The sequence below is a fragment of the Bubalus kerabau genome, chromosome 20 (genome assembly GCF_029407905.1).
Source record: "Bubalus kerabau isolate K-KA32 ecotype Philippines breed swamp buffalo chromosome 20, PCC_UOA_SB_1v2, whole genome shotgun sequence".
Classification (NCBI taxonomy): Eukaryota; Metazoa; Chordata; class Mammalia; order Artiodactyla; family Bovidae; genus Bubalus; species Bubalus kerabau.
Window position 1 is genome coordinate 24,959,178 of NC_073643.1, and position 16,476 is coordinate 24,975,653.

The 16,476-nt window shown below is 37.8% G+C and overlaps 1 protein-coding gene across 3 annotated transcripts in view; it reads right to left on the minus strand.

The window, feature by feature from the left end:
- The window catches only part of CNTN4 (contactin 4), a 1,031,287-nt gene that overhangs the window by 27,407 nt on the left and 987,404 nt on the right, over positions 1-16,476 (minus strand). For all 3 annotated transcript variants that reach the window (XM_055557494.1, XM_055557495.1, XM_055557496.1), the window contains one exon: positions 4,156-4,331. In XM_055557494.1, the coding sequence (XP_055413469.1) occupies positions 4,156-4,331 (176 nt within the window). The remainder of the gene's footprint in view (positions 1-4,155; positions 4,332-16,476) is intronic.

Below are 16,476 nucleotides of genomic sequence, written 5' to 3' on the forward strand. Positions count from 1 at the left end.
GGAGGTCCATGCTCGCAGGCACCTGTATTTTACTGCACAACGGTCTTACAGCCAGCATTCTGATTGCTCCTCAGTTTGAATTAAAGAATTATGAGGAGCAGACTCTCCAAGGAAATCTTGCATACCCTAGTGTAGAACGGGGCTAATTTGCTTTCCAATGCCAAATGTGTGTTTGATCAGCAGATGAATAGGACTCATTACAGCCCAGTATGGATATCGAGGTGCCCTAGAAATATTTATACACCATTTACCAGCACAGTACTTTTAGTAAATGTGAGAAGATGCCGCTACAGGCCATCACAAAGCTGGCAACTAAACTGAAAAAGACAGCTACACCTTAGAGTTTCATAGCTCTGTTAATCAAAAGTTCGGAGAATGGCTGCTTGAGCAGGAGAACACCCTAGGGTTGAGTCAGGAAGCTATGCTTATTTCTAAATCTTGAAGAGAGGCAGGGTAACATAGGTTATTTTGGCCCTATTGTTATTCTTTCAGATGACAGTAACATTGGATAATACTTGGTGGTATTTAATATCTGGCAGGCATGTATTATACTGAGTACTGACGTGTCCTGTCAGGTAGGCACTTTTGTTATCCCTATATACAGATGAGGAAACTCAAGTACAGAAAGGCTAGACATCTTGCCTGGAGTCACTTAGCTGGTTAGTGGCAGAGCCAGGCTGTGAGCTCACATGGTCAGGCTTCAATCCCTATCCTTTTCTAGAATGCTATGCTGTCATCTGGAAAGATGTCATTCTAAATTAATGTGTACTTGGTTTCATCCTTGATTTCAGTACAACATATTATATATTTAGTCAGGGCAATGAAAGATATAGACCTGCCAATAGTTACAAATAGGGTTAGAAGAAGTGCAAAATCGTATTGTCAAGAGAGAGCTAAAGCTTTGAAACTTAGCTGTCTGGGGCTGATCCTGGCTGTGTGTCTCTGGGCCTTAGTTTATTAACTTATGAAAGAAGGATTCATTGCCTATGACACTAGCTTGTGAGAAGCAAATGAGATTGTATATGTATGTGAAATCCTGAACACTGTAAAGCAGGGGTAAATTTAAACTAGTATTAGGGGTGGCCATGGTCAGTATTCTTTGGGAAAAAATTATGTCAAAAATATTAAATCTAATTCAAGAAGAGTTGTGCTTTTCTTTTTAAACCTGAAATCTTTTTTTTTTTTTAATTTATAACACTTGGATTCTCATTTAGATTCTACTATTTACTCATAAAGTCTTATAATTGCTAGTAAAATAAGGATAATTGCTACCATATTTCACAGAGTTTCTGATGATTAAAGAGCTGATACATATGAAAATGCTTGATAAATGACTAGACATTTTGCAAGTACAAGGTACCATCATCACCATGGCTATTAATACTTCTTTACCTAAGACATTTCACATCCTAGGATTTTTGAGCATAGACTTAAACAAAAAATATGCCTCATAAGGGAGTGTGTGTTGTAAAGGTACAAAGTCTTGGTGGTTTAAAATAAATAGCTACACTATCTCAATAATTTGTTTTATTCACCAAGGGCTGGAAGCTCAAAGAAGCTAGTGGTAGCCTGGAGATTTCCGAGCACAGGTGTCCATTAACAGAATTTTGTGACTGTGTTGTTTGGAGTATACTTTCCCTATGTGTATTTTTAAAGTAAAAGTGAAACAAAGAAAAGAAATATAAAGTCGGGATTGAGGTAAGAGGCTCACAGAAGAAGACCGCAAAAACTTTCTCTTTCCCTTCGAAGTCATTCAGACCACACTATTTACTGAGCTCTACATTCACATTCCTACCATAAAGAACTAAATGATGCTGTGGTCTGCTCTGCTCCTGACAGAACCATTGGAGGTGACCAGAGGACAGTGAAATAATAAAATAAAATAAATAATAATAAAATAAAAAAAAATAATAATAATTAAAACTGCAGTAGGTTAGCTCTACCAAATGTCATCTTCATAGTACTGACCTGGCAAGTAGAAACTGCAAAATGGGCTTAACTTCAGAATTGCTTCCTTACATCTTTGTTGTCCAGCACTAACTCCACAGACGTTAATGATCCTGGTGGCTAACACACTTAGCTCTCACAATTTGCAGTGATGTCCCAAACCTTGCACTTAATTCTTTAGCAATGATTGATTGGCACTTTTAGTACTGGTATCACAAAAGAGACAAACACTTGCCATACAAAAGGCTATTGAGAGTGATTCCATGGACAGAGGTCGTTACAAAAGGTGGTCATCAGTGCCCGACTCCATCACGGGTGTCTCTACCTGTGCTTCAGCCCACCTTTCTGTGGTTCAGCATAAGGTTCACATCTGTCTTATTGGCAGAATTTATATTTTGATAGCCCAGGCAACTGGTCTGATTGGTTGTTGACTGTGCCATCCTGAGAGAATATTTTTATTATCTCTCCTGCCCAAAACATTGGTTTTACTATGAAAATAAACATTCTGTTTAATCTGTGGAGGTTTTCTCAATGTATACGCTCATGTTATTAGGACTAATATTACTCTTCCTTCAGTGAATACAATCATTAAAATTCCTCACATACGGTTTTTGGTGGTAGGCACTGTGCTATTTAGGTTTCTAAACCTGAAGGTATTTAGTATCTTCAATGATGTTGTGAAATAGCTAATATCATTCTTTATTTGGTCAAGGTTATTAGGCTGAACTATATCGAAGTGGTCCAGAATGGTTAATAATGGCAATTTTAACCAGCTTTTCTCAACCAGAGTTCCAAGGGACAATCAGTAGACTCAAGTCATCCACTGAGGGAATGAAATAACTTCTCTCTCATGCATTTAAAATGGTACCAGTCATATACACTCCTTGGGACACTTGAGAAAATAGTTACAGAAATCATTTGGGGTGTTTGGTAATTCAGTAGAGACGTATTGTTTGGGGAAGGCAGAAAGAATGTAAATAATAGGAACAGCACCATATTTGAGAAGACTATGTTGAGGGTCAACATATCATAGGTATAATTTATAAGCTTTAGTCCATTTATTCTCAATATTAAGAGATGGGGATAAGATGAGATGGGCAAATCAGATTCCTCTGGGAGCATGGAGGAAGGGTATGTTCTCCATACAGCCTCATATATTCTGTTGTCTTTGATTAGTCCCCTCCATGATAATGGCAGCTGGAATGAATCTTTTTTTAAATTCTGACTGACGTAGAGTTGATTTACAAGGTTGTGTTTACTTGCAGCAAAGTGAATCAGCTATGCATGCATATGTCTACTCTTTTTTAGATTTTTTTTTCCCATATAAGACATCAGAGAGTAGTGAGTAGAGTTCCCTGTTCTATATAGTAGGTCCTTATTCATTATCTGTTTTATATACAGTAGTGTTTTATATATAGTAGTTATATTTTACATATAGTAGTGTGTATATGTCAATCCCAATCTCCCAATGTAGTCCTTCCCCCTGGAATCTTCCTTACTAATAGGAAAGTAGGGCTATGTTATGGTAGAAAAACTATTCTTGAAAATGATTGTCATAGATTCAAATTGTTTCCAAATTTAATGTTTTCTTGGTGTGAGTTCAATGGTACTATTTTTTTTTTTAGGGGAAATAATTAAGGCCTTTGGAAAATTCAATCATTAGAATTCAAATTATTTGGAGATAATAAACAGTCTGATCAGACTTTCAGATTCAAGAAAGAAAGCCCTAACCTCACAATGATGAGTATTCTACAAGAGCCAAAGGGAGTTTAGTCAGCAGTCTAAAACAGTACAAGTAAACTGTCCTCGAGCTATTTTATTAATTCAGCTCCATGGCATATGGTTCACTGGGGGCAGAGAATTCTGGGACTTGAAGTTTAAAGCTGAGACCTGCAGTTTAGTAGCAATGAGGCCAAGGCAAGCCACGTATCTCCCATGACCCTGAGTTTTCTCATTCATATACAGAAACGAACAGCTAACCTGTAGGTTAAGGATTATGAGGGTTAAGAAAAGGACTGGCAAACAAGTGACTCAATAAACAGGGCCACTCTTATGCAAAACAGAGCAGACGTTAACCAAGAGTTTTCAAGGTGTTTGAACAAAATCATCAAAGAATAACTTTATATTTCAAGTTAGTCTACACAAGTTGTTTGACTCACTTTAGTTGCACATCGCATTTACTGTGGATAATCTGATTTTTATACTTACCCCTCCAACTCTTTCAAAGTGGTCCCCATCTCTGTCAAAGTCTATTAGGTGTCCATTAAACGACCAAGTGAACACGATGTTGAGCGAGTGATCGTGTGTTACCTGGCACGGCAGAACAATACTTTCTCCAACAGTGACATCCATACTGGAAGGAGGTACCATTACCTTTGTTGGATCTAGAGAGTGAAAACAAAACAGAACAACAAAGCCTATGAGCATAAGTAGAAATAACAGGGCAGGATGAAATACTAAGGAGTTTGGCTTCATTTTTTCTTAGGCTATGCCTGGCAAGCCTTAGTCATCTGGGAAGCTCAGATTCGGGCCAGGAGGTCATTTTTAATATGAAAAGATGAAAACACTCATAATGTGAACCTTCACAGAGCAACTGAACTCAGCTGGGGAGCACTGAGGTTACATCTCTTAAGACACTTACAGAGGGGCCTACTTCTGCAGCCTGCTCTGAAACTGCCTCATGAAAAAGGTTTTCAGATCTCCCTGGTTTCACTAGAAAGCTGAGTGGAAGCAGGAAAATCCATGCTAATTGGAAGCTTTCTTTTTTCTACTATAAAAGTGATACATGTTTAGTATACGAAAGTCAGAAAATTCAGGGAAGCTGAAAGAAGGAACCAAAGCAAAACAAAATTATGTATAGTTTCTTAGTGTTCGGATAGAATTCCTATTTTCATTTTAGTATAATTACTCCATGTTTTGGATTCATAGATTTTCAGCTGTTTTGTTTTGCAGTATAGCAAACATGCTACATATATGATATTCCTGTTTATTATCTACTTAAATATAATACAGGCTTATATTTTATCCACAAATTTTTATAACCTGCATGATAAGCTATTAATTGTTTCAACCATTATGAAACTAGTAAATATTTTAGCAAATTTATTATAATTATAAATAATGCTATAATGAATATCTCTGACAAAATGGTGTGTGTGTGTATATATATATATATAGTTTATTTCTTATTGAAGAATAGTTGATTTACAATGTTGTGTTAGTTTCAAATATATAGCAAAGTGATTCAGCTATACACATATATTCTTTCTCAGGTTCCTTTCCACTAGAGACTATTACAAGATACAGATTAAAGTTCCTTGTGCTATATGGTAAGTCCCTGTTGTTTATTTTATATACAGTAGTGTGTGTATATATTGCTTCCAGACTCCCAAGTTATCTCTCCCCACCCTTCGCCTTTGGTAATGATAAGATTGTTTTCTATGTTTGTAGGTCTTTCTGTTTTGTTCAGCTCAGTTCAGAGGCTCAGTCATGTCCGACTCTTTGTGACCCCATGAACGCCAGGCCTCCCTGTCCACACCAACTCCCGGAGTCCACCCAAACCCATGTCCATTGAGTTGGTGATGCCATCCAACCATCTCATCCTCTGTTGTCCCCTTTTCTTCCTGCCCTCAATCTTTCCCAAAATCAGGATTTTTTTCCAATGAGTCAGGTCTTCACATCAGGTGGCCAAAGTATTGGGGTTTCAGCTTCAGGATCAGTCCTTCCAATGACAACCCAGGACTGATCTCCTTTAGCATGGATTGGTTGGATCTTCTTGCTGTCCAAGGGACTCTCAAGAGTCTTCTTCAACACCACAGTTCAAAAGAATCAATTCTTCGGCACTCAGCTTTCTTTAGAGTCCAACTCTCACAACAATACATGACTACTGGGAACACCATAGCCTTGACTAGATGGACCTTTGTCATCAAAGTAATGTCTCTGCTTTTTAATATGCTGCCTAGATTGGTCATAACTTTACTTTCAAGGACTAAGCATCTTTTAATTTCATGGCTGCAATCACCATCTGCAGTGATTTTGGAGCCCAGAAAAATAAAGTCTGACACTGTTTCCCCATCTATTTCCCATGAAGTGATGGGACCGGATGCCATGATCTTTGTTTTCTGAATGTTGAGCTTTAAACCAACTTTTTCACTTTTTTTTTCACTTTCATTAAGAGGCTCTTTAGTTCTTCTTCACTTTCTGCCATAAGGGTGGTGTCATCTGCATATCTGAGGTTACTGATTTTTCTCCCGGCAATCTTGTTTCCAGCTTGTGCTTCTTCCAGCCCAGCGTTTCTCATGATGTACTCTGCATAGAAGTTAAATAAGCAGGGTGACAATATACAGCCTTGACGTACTGCTTTTCCTATTTGGAACCAGTCTGTTGTTCCATGTCCAGTTCTAACTGTTGCTTCCTGACCTGCATACAGGTTTCTCAAGAGGCAGGTCAGGTTATCTGGTATTCCCATCTCTTTCAGAATTTTCCACAGTTTATTGTGATCCACACAGTCAAAGGCTTTGGCATAGTCAATAAAGCAAAAATAGATGGTTTTTCTCGGAGAAGGCAATGGCACCCCACTCCAGTACTTTTGCCTGGAAAATCTCATGGACGGAGGAGCCTGGTGGGCTGCAGTCCATGGGGTCGCTAAAAGTTGGATATGACTGAGCGTCTTCACTTTCACTTTTCACTTTCATGCATTGGAGAAGGAAATGGCAACCCACTCCAGTGTTCTTGCCTGGAGAATTCCAGGGACGGGGGAGCCTGGTGGGCTGCCGTCTATGGGGTCGCACAGAGTCGGACATGACTGAAGTGACTTAGCAGCAGCAGATGTTTTTCTGGAACTCTCTTGGTTTTTTGATGATTCAGCGGATGATGGCAATTTAATCTCTGGTTTCTCTGCCTTTTCTAAAACCAGTTTGAACACCTGGAAGTTCATGGTTCACATTCTATTGAAGCCTGGCTTGGAGAATTTTGAGCATTACTTCAGTAGCGTGTGAGATGAGTGCAATTGTGCAGTAGTTTGAGCATTCTTTGGCATTACCTTTCTTTGGGATTGGAATGAAAACTGACCTTTTCCAGTCCTGTGGCCACTGATGAGTTTTCCAAATTTGCTGACATATTGAGTGCAATACTTTCACAGCCTCATCTTTTAGAATTTGAAACAGCTCAACTGGAATTCAATTACCTCCATTAGCTTTGTTTGTAGTGATGCTTCCTAAGGCCCACTTGACTTCACATTCTAGGTTGTCTGGCTCTAGGTGAGTATGAGTGATTATATCATCCTGATTATCTGGGTCGTAAAAGTCTTTTTTGTATGATTCCTCTGTGTATTCTTGCTACCTCTTTTAATATCTTCTTCTTCTTTTAGGCCCATACCATTTCTGTCCTTTATTATGCCCATCTTTGCATGAAATGTTCCCCTGGTATCTCTAATTTTCTTAAAGAGATATCTAGTCTTTCCCACTCTATCGTTTTCCTCTATTTCTTTGCACTGATCACTGAGGAAGGGTTTCTTATGTTTCCTTGCTATTTTTTGGAACTCTGCATTCAAATGGGTATATCTTTCCTTTTCTCCTTTGCTTTTTGCTTCTCTTCTTTTCACAGCTATTTGTAAGGCCTCCCCAGACAGCCATTTCACTTTTTTGCATTTCTTTTTCTTGGGGATGGTCTTGCTCCCTGTCTTCTGTGCAATGTCACGAACCTCCGTCCATAGTTCATCAGGCACTCTGTCTATCAGGTCTAGTCCCTTAAATCTATTTTTCACTTCCACTGTATAGTCATAAGGGATTTGATTTAGGTCATACCTGAATGGCCTATTGGTTTTCCCCACTTTCTTCAATTTAAGTCTGAATTTGGCAATAAGGAGTTCATGATCTGAGCCACAGTCAGCTCCCAGTCTTTTTTTGCTGACTGTATAGAGTTTCTCCATCTTTGGCTGCAAAGAATATAATCAATATGATTTTGGTGTTGACCATCTGGTCTGTTTTGTAAATAAGTTCATTTGTAGCATTTTTTTTAGATTCCAAGCATAAGTGATATTTTTATCTGTGTAACTTTACTTTATTCATATATCACTTTTTAAAAATGAGAACTACTAATTTGTTTTTAAATTCACCCTTTACATTATAGTTTTAATTGGGAATGAAACGGATTTGCTCATCCAAGATAGTTTATGAACCCTAAAACTACATTCACACATAGATAGTCTCTACTTTCTCATTGACATAGGATTTCATAACTGATGTCAGAGAGTAAAATGGTGAAAAGCAATGTGAATTAAATTCAAAGGTCATATAAGTGCTTACAGAGTGAAATTATGAATTCAGCCATATTCCTGAAATTTCTCTATATTGAACCCTAAAGTCAAACAAAACCAACCAAACACACCACAATAAAGAAGGCAAATCAAAAGCAAAGACAGACGGTAAAAGAGTGATGACTAATTCCCTTCCACATTCACAGGATTGTGTTTCACAGGCTGTGCAGCACATAAACATTTACTGAATATACCTCCTAGATTACAGTCTCAGCTGGGAATTTTGTAATGGAGTCTCTTTCCAACAACCCACTCACTAAAATCTCCTCTTTAAAGAGTATCTCCTCTTTTAAAAGTATAAAAGTGTACTTTCTACACTTTTATCCAACTTTGGAAAGCAAACATCTCACGTCGTTAAAGAAGGAGTCTGTGTACATCTGAACTGAGTCAGTTCAGTTTAGTCGTTTAGTTGTGTCCAACTCTGGGTGACCTCATGGACTGCAGCACGCCAGGCTTCCCTGTCCATCACCACTCCTGGAGCTTGCCCAAACTCAAGTCCATCGAGTCAGTGATGCCATCCAACCATCTCACCCTCTGTTGTCCCCTTCTCCTGCCTTCAATCTTTCCCAGCATCCATAAATGGATTCTAATCTAGTGGAGGAATATACTTTTTCTGTTTTCTGAAAACAGGTAAGGCTCAGGACAAGTGGATTGGTGTGCTCTTGGTGATTTCATGGTAAGCATGAAATCAGAAGTGAAAAACAGGTACTTCTAGCTAAGAGTTTTTTGCCTGGAGAATTCCATGGATAGAGGAGCCCGGCGGGCTACAGTCCAAGGGGTTGCAAAGAGTTGGACAAGACTGAGAGACTAACACACACACATACACACTAGCTAAGAGATAATGGGAAAGACAGCTGTTTATTTCAAAACCTGAGGCTTTTGCAAGTCACATAATCAAAATCAGCTATTGATTAACTGACCCACAGGAAAAGGTACAGATAGAGATTTTTTTTTAATGATGGAAGAAGTTAAAAAAAAGTCACCTTTGAATAATGCTAAGCAGAAAATAAAAAAATAACTCCATTTCACTTAATGTGTCATTTATCATTTTTTAATTTCAAAATTCATATATAAAATGAAGATTGGAGCACATAATTCCTGGACAAAATTATATGCATCTCCGGTTTGTATTTGGCATGATGTCACCTTATTCTATTTTAAATGGCTGTCCACTGATTTTGCAATTTAGATTTTCATTTTAACGTCCCTTCATTCATTTGTGCATCTATCTACCAAGCAATCGTTATGTGCTAAATGGATAACAGTGTCCTAGTATCAAGAGAGACCTGGCAAAACGTTTTCATAAAAACTAACTGAGGGACTTCCCTGGTGGTCCAGTGGTTAAGAATTGTCCTTATAATGCAGGGGACACAGGTTTGATCTTTGGTTTAAAAACTAAGATCCCACATGCCACAAGGCAACTACTGTGGCAACCACAAGCCTGTGTGCGCTAAAGCCCACACACAACAACCAGAGAGTCCATGCACCATTACGAAAGATCCTATGTGCCACGACCAAGACCAGAAGCAGCTGAATAAATAAATGCTTGTGCTTGTAACTCATTCTTGTCTGACTCTTTGAGACCTGGCTCCTCTGTCCAAAGTTTTCAGGCAAGAATACTGGAGCAGGTTGCCATCTCCTCCTCCGAGAGGATCTCCTCGACCCAGGGATTGAACCCGCGTCTCTTGCATCTCCTGCATTGGTAGGTGGATTCTTTACCACTAGCGCCACCTGGGAAGCCCAAATAAATAAACAAACAAAAACAAAAAGCCAAAAACTGAGTCTAACTTCTAACTAAAAAACTAAACTAACAGAGCCTAACTAAAAAAACTAACTGTTCACATTCTAGATACCATGTTATATGCTTGACATGGATTGTTTCATTATTTTTAACAAATATATACTATTATTCCTGTTTAACAGATGAGGGAAACTGATGCCTAAGAATGGTTAAGGAAATATCTGTTGTGCTAAGCTGTCTCCCTTCCTTTAGCTAAAAATACGATATATCCATTCACAAACGATCCAGGGAACAAGGCTGAGGGCATAATACAGCAATTTGCACTCTTGATTTTGTGTAGTCAGCTGAAGACATGGAAACACAGAAGAAATTCAGAGAAGGCAGTGGGGTGAAGATGGTTTCAGAGGGCTTTACTGCAAGATGAATGAAGTTACTATCTTAGGTAAAAAGCAGTGATGAATTTATAACTGAAATGCTGGCTCTACCTATAAGCTTACACATCACACTGATGAGTACAGAGTCAGATGTCAAGGCTAAAGTCATCAAAAATGTCTTGGAGATGGCACCTACCTGAAAGCCTAGAATCACCTGCAATTCTGGTTACATTTTTAATTGACATCTTGTTTTTCACCTAAAGAAATGTTCATCCTTTTATGCACATTCAGTGATCTGGGACAGATTTTATTATTATTGCTGAACTCAGTTGCCTGTTAAGCAAGGACCAAAGTTCTCTAAATCAAGGATCATGCTGGTACAGCTACTGTGATGACAGATGCTGATTCATTACCGTAGCGCTTGTCACTGATCCACATTTGAGCCCTGAAGTAGCAAGAATCAATGCAAAGGAAGTCAAGCACCGTACACACACCAGAGAGGTCTCCCTGGGACTAGAGGAGATTAAACTAAAGAGGTTCAAAACCTCATTAGTTTCTCGGTTTTATCAAATTGTATGCTTGTTCAGTACTCCTGTTTTCCGTGTTGTGAATTCAGATGCTGTTTATGTGATTAATTTATTTAAATTTGAATACAAACACTGTACACAAATAAGCAGATGGTGTCTTCAAAACAAAACTGTCTCCCCTCCTTTGGTTTTAATTCATCAAGATCAGGAAGAACCTATATTTACGACTTGTGTTCCGAAGAGTCACTCCATCTATTGTTCTGTGCATAGAACTCTCAAAGGCAATTAGAACTCAAGATGTGAAATGATGTCTGGATTTGGATGTAATTAAATAGCAACAATAAAACAGGGCCAACAATACCCCAAAACTTTCCAGCTTGTGGTTGGTTCACCACATGGAAAATGATAAATTCAGAACTCCAGAGGACTGATGTTGAAAATATATACATATATTTATCAAATGATTAACCATCAGAGAGTAAAAAAAAAATTCCTTTATGCTTTATAGTGTTTTCTATAACATAGAGAAGACTGAAGTAAACTAAGTGCTTTATTCTAAAGATCAAAACAACCATGAGAGAGAGATTTAATTATTAACCACTGTGTTAATGATTAAGTCAATGATTAGATGCATAATTCCTTTCACACTAACAATGAAATATCAGAAAGGTAAAGTAAAAAACAGTACTTTTAAAATCACATCAAAAAACAAATAAAATGCCTAAGAGAAATAAACTTGACCAAGGAGATGAAAGAACTATATATGGTGAGAACTCTAAAACATTATAAAGGAAACTGAAGAGGATTCAGTTAAGTGGAAAGATATCTCATGTTCTTCAATCAGATGAATTAATTTTGTTAAAATGGCAATGCTACCCAAAGCAATCTACAGATTTAATGTGATCCCTATGGAATTACCCATGACATTTTGCACAGAATTAGAACAAATAATCGAAAAAATTAATATGGGACCATAGAAGACCAAGAATTGCCAAAGCAATCTTGAGGGAAAAAAAGCAAGAGGCTTTCTCAGACTTCAGACAATAAGACAAAGCCACGGAAGTCAAAACAGTGTGGTATTGGTACAAAAACAGACATACAGGTCAATGGAACACAATAGAGAGCTCAGGGATAAAACACATATCTATGATCAATTAATCTTTGACAAAGGAGGCAAAACTATAAAATGGGAAAAAAGACAGTCATCAGCAAGTGGTGATGGGAAAGTTGAACAGCTGAACGTAAATCAATGAAGTTAAAACATACCTTCATAACATGCATAAAAATAAACTCAAGATGGCTTAAAGACTTAAACATAAGACATGACACCATAAAACTTCTAGAAGACAGCATGGCAAAACACTCTTTGACATAAATCATACCAATGTTTTCTTAGATCAGTCTCCCAAGGCAACAGAACTAAAAACAAAACAAATGGAACCTAATAAAACTTATAAGCTTTTGCACAGCAAAGGAAACCATAAAAACAAACAAACAAAAACATGGAAAAGGCAACCTACAGAAGGGAAGAAAACATCTGATGCAATGATGCTAAATTGCTTATACAGCTCAACAACAAAAAACCAAACAACCTAACTGAAATGTGGTCAGAAGATCTTAATAGATATTCCTCCAAAGAAGACATACAGGTGGCCAGTAGGCACATGAAAAGATGCTCAACATCACTAATTATTGAAGAAATGCAAATCAAAACTACAGTGAGAACCACCTCACACCAGCTTGAATGGCCATCATTAAAAATTCTACAAATAACAAATGCTGGAGAGGGTGTGAAGAAAAGGGAACTCTCCCACACTGTTGTGAATGTGAATCAGTGCACACTCCTTCCAGAGCTTTTTGCATCTCAAAGGAATCAGAATATGATGAAGCAGGAAGAATGGTTGAGATTTTAAATGATTTCTAAGGTCTCTAAAAAAAAATTAGATTGAGACTTCCTAGCATCTTTTACTGGTCTATATAAATGCATTAAGCTTCTGTCTTTTTGTTATTAAATTGGAGAAAAGACTAGCTAGAGCTGCAACAAACTGAAGAGTTATGTTTGAAATGATTTGAGTTGAAAGAGGCAACATGAGTGCCTATGAGTAAGTAAAGGTTGATATATACTTAAGTAGGTATCAGGAAGTATGTATCAACAAATTTATAAAGCACACCTTTGTAAACAAAGATGAAATATTTACCTTTTTCTCTCTATTTGGTCCTTCAAAAATCTGGGTTTTCTCCAGCTGGCTCCCCTGTGCACTTGATGGTTTATTGTGACCAGATTACAACTAATTATGCTAATCATTGTTTTGATTTGTTTTCATTGTTTTGAAATTTTTTATGCTGTCTCTGTTATAGTATGATCTTATTAATGTTACTAGCTGTATGACTTATTTTGTCTATTTTATAAGATTGCAATCTATGTGTGTGTGTGTATATATATATATGCTTGTGTCCATATATAGATGGTAGCATCTATATATATATATATAGATGTTAGTATCTATATGTATATGTAGATATAAGAGATGGAGGTTCTCCAGAAAACTAAAAATAGAACTACTATATGATGCAGCAATCCTACTCTGGGACATATACCCAGACAAAACTGTAATTCAAAAAGATACACTTACCTTTATGTTTACAGCAATACTATTTACAAAAGGCAACACATGAAAACAGCCTAAATGTCCACAGACATAAATGGATAAAGAAGATGTGTTGTATGTCTCTGTGTGTGTGTGTCTATATACACAATGGATTATTGCTCAGCCATGTTACTTGCAGCAACATGCTTATAACTAGGGACTATCATACTAAGTGAAGTAAGTCAGAAAAAGAAAATACCATACAGTATAATTTATATAGAGAGTCTAAAAAATGGAAGAGATGAACCTATCTACAAAACAGAATTATACTCATAGACACAGAGAACAGACTTGTGGTTGCCGAGTGGAGGAAGGGAGTGAGAGAGATGAACTGGGAACTTGGGTTTGGTGGATGTAAACTATTACATTTACAATGGATAAACAATGAACTCCTACTTTATATCACAGGGAACTATGTTCAGTCTCCTGGGATAAATCATAATGGAAAAGAGTGTATATATATAACTGATTCACTTTGCTGTACAGCAGATTGGCATGACATTGTAAATCAACTATATGTCAATAAAAATGTAAAAAAAAAGCATTTACTTAAAGCATGTAATGAAAATGGAAACTATAACTACTTAATGTTTTTGGTAATCTCTTAGAGTATTTTATTTAAAGGGAATTATCTATTTTATAGGGCTTCTCTGATAGCTCAGTTGGTAAAGAATCTGCCTGCAATGCAGGAGACCCTGGTTCAATTCCTAGGTCAGGAAAATCCTCTGGAGAAGGGGTAGGCTACCCACTCCAGTATTCTTAGGCTTCCTTTGTGGCTTAGCTGGAAAATAATCCACCTGTACTGCGGGAGACCCGGGATTGATCCCTAGGTTGGGAAGATCCCCTGGAGAAGAGAAAGGCTACCCATTACAGTATTCTGGCCTGGAGAATTCCATGGACTGTATAAGTCCATGGGGTTGCAAAGAGTCGGATGCGACTGAGTGATATCTGTTTCATGTTGAAGAACACTTTGCCCTCGCTGTACTTTCTTTTCCTATTAATTTTATCTAAATTTAATGTTTAAATCTCATTTTATTTTTTGCTTTGCTCAAATTGCTTAAAGAGAACATGTATTATTTTACAGAAACAATTATTTTTCTAAAAAAATTTTGACTGCCCATATTCCAAGATGTTAATATTGGTCAGTTCTGAGAGTATGAAAAACACAATTAGATGCATAAATTATAACACATTAACCAAGTCTATGCTCTGACCAGTAATACTGAAGAAGCTGAATGGTTCTATGAAGCCTACAAGACCTTCTAGAACTAACACCCAAAAAAGATGTCCTATTCATGATAAGGGACTGGAATGCAAAAGTAGGAAGTCAAGAAACACCTGAAGTAACAGGCAAATTTGGCCTTGGAGCACAGAAAAAAGCAGGGCAAAGGCTAATAGAGTTTTGCCAAGAGAATGCACTGGTCATAGGAAACAACCTCTTCCAACAACACAAGAGAAGACGCTGTACATGGACATCACCAGATGGTCAACACCGAAATCAGATTGATTATATTCTTTGCAGCCAAAGATGGAGAAGCTCTATACAGTCAGCAAAAATAAGACTGGGAGCTGACTGGCTCAGATCATGGAATCCTTATTGCTAAATTCAGACTTAAATGGAAGAAAGCAGGGAAAGACCATTCAGGTATGACCTAAATCAAATTCCTAACGATTATACAGTGGAAGCAAGAAATAGATTTAAGGGGCTAGATATGATAGACAGAGAGCCTGATGAACTATGGACGGAGGTTTGTGACATTGTACAGGAGACAGGGAGCAAGACCATCCCCAAGAAAAAGAAATGCAAAAAACCAAAATGGCTGTCTTAGGAGGCCTTACAAATAGCTGTAAAAAGAAGAGAAGCAAAAAGCAAAGGAGAAAAGGAAAGATATACCCATTTGAATGCAGAGTTCCAAAGAATATCAAGGAGAGATAAGAAACCCTTCCTCAGTGATCAGTGCAAAGAAATAGAGGAAAATGATAGAGTGGGAAAAACTGGAAATCTCTTTAAGAAAATTAGAGATACCAGGGGAACACTTCATGCAAAGATGGGCTCAATAAAGGACAGAAATGGTATGGACCTAACAGAAGCAGAAGATATTAAGAAGAGGTGGCAAGAATACACAGAAGAACTGTACAAAGAAGATCTTCACAACCCAGATAATCACGATGGTGTGATCACTCACCTAGAGACAGAAACCTGGAATGTGAAGTCAAGTGGGCCTTAGGAAGCATCACTATGAATAAAGCTAGTGGAGGCGATGGAATTCCAGTTGAGCTATTTCAAATCCTAACGATGATGCTGTGAAAGTGCATCACTCAATATGCCAGCAAGTTTGGAAAACTCAGCAGTGGTCATGGGACTGGAAAAGGTCAGTTTTCATTCCAATCCCAAAGAAAAGCAATGCCAAAGAATGCTCAAAGTACTGCACATTTGCACTCATCTCACATGCTAGCAAAACAATGCTCAAAATTCTCCAAGCCAGGCTTCAACAGTATGTGAACCGTGAACTTCCAGCTGTTCAAGATGGATTTAGAAAAGGCAGAGAAACCAGAGATCAAATTGCCAACATCCTCTGCATCATCAAAAAAGCAAGAGATTTCCAGAAAAACATCTATTTCTGCTTTATTGACTATGCCAAAGCCTTTGACTGTGTTAGTTCAGTTCAGTCGCTCAGTCATATCCAATTCTCTGTGATCATGAACAACAGCATGCCAGGCTTCCCTGTCCATCACCAACTCCTGGAGTTTACCCAAAGTCATGTCCATGGAGTTGGTGATGCCATCCAACCATCTCATCCTCTGTCGTCCCCTTCTCCTCCTGCCCTCAATCTTTCCCAGCATCAGAGTCTTTTCCAATGAGTCAGGTCTTCACATCAGGTGGCCAAAAGATTGGAGTTTCAGCTTCAACATCAGTCCTTTC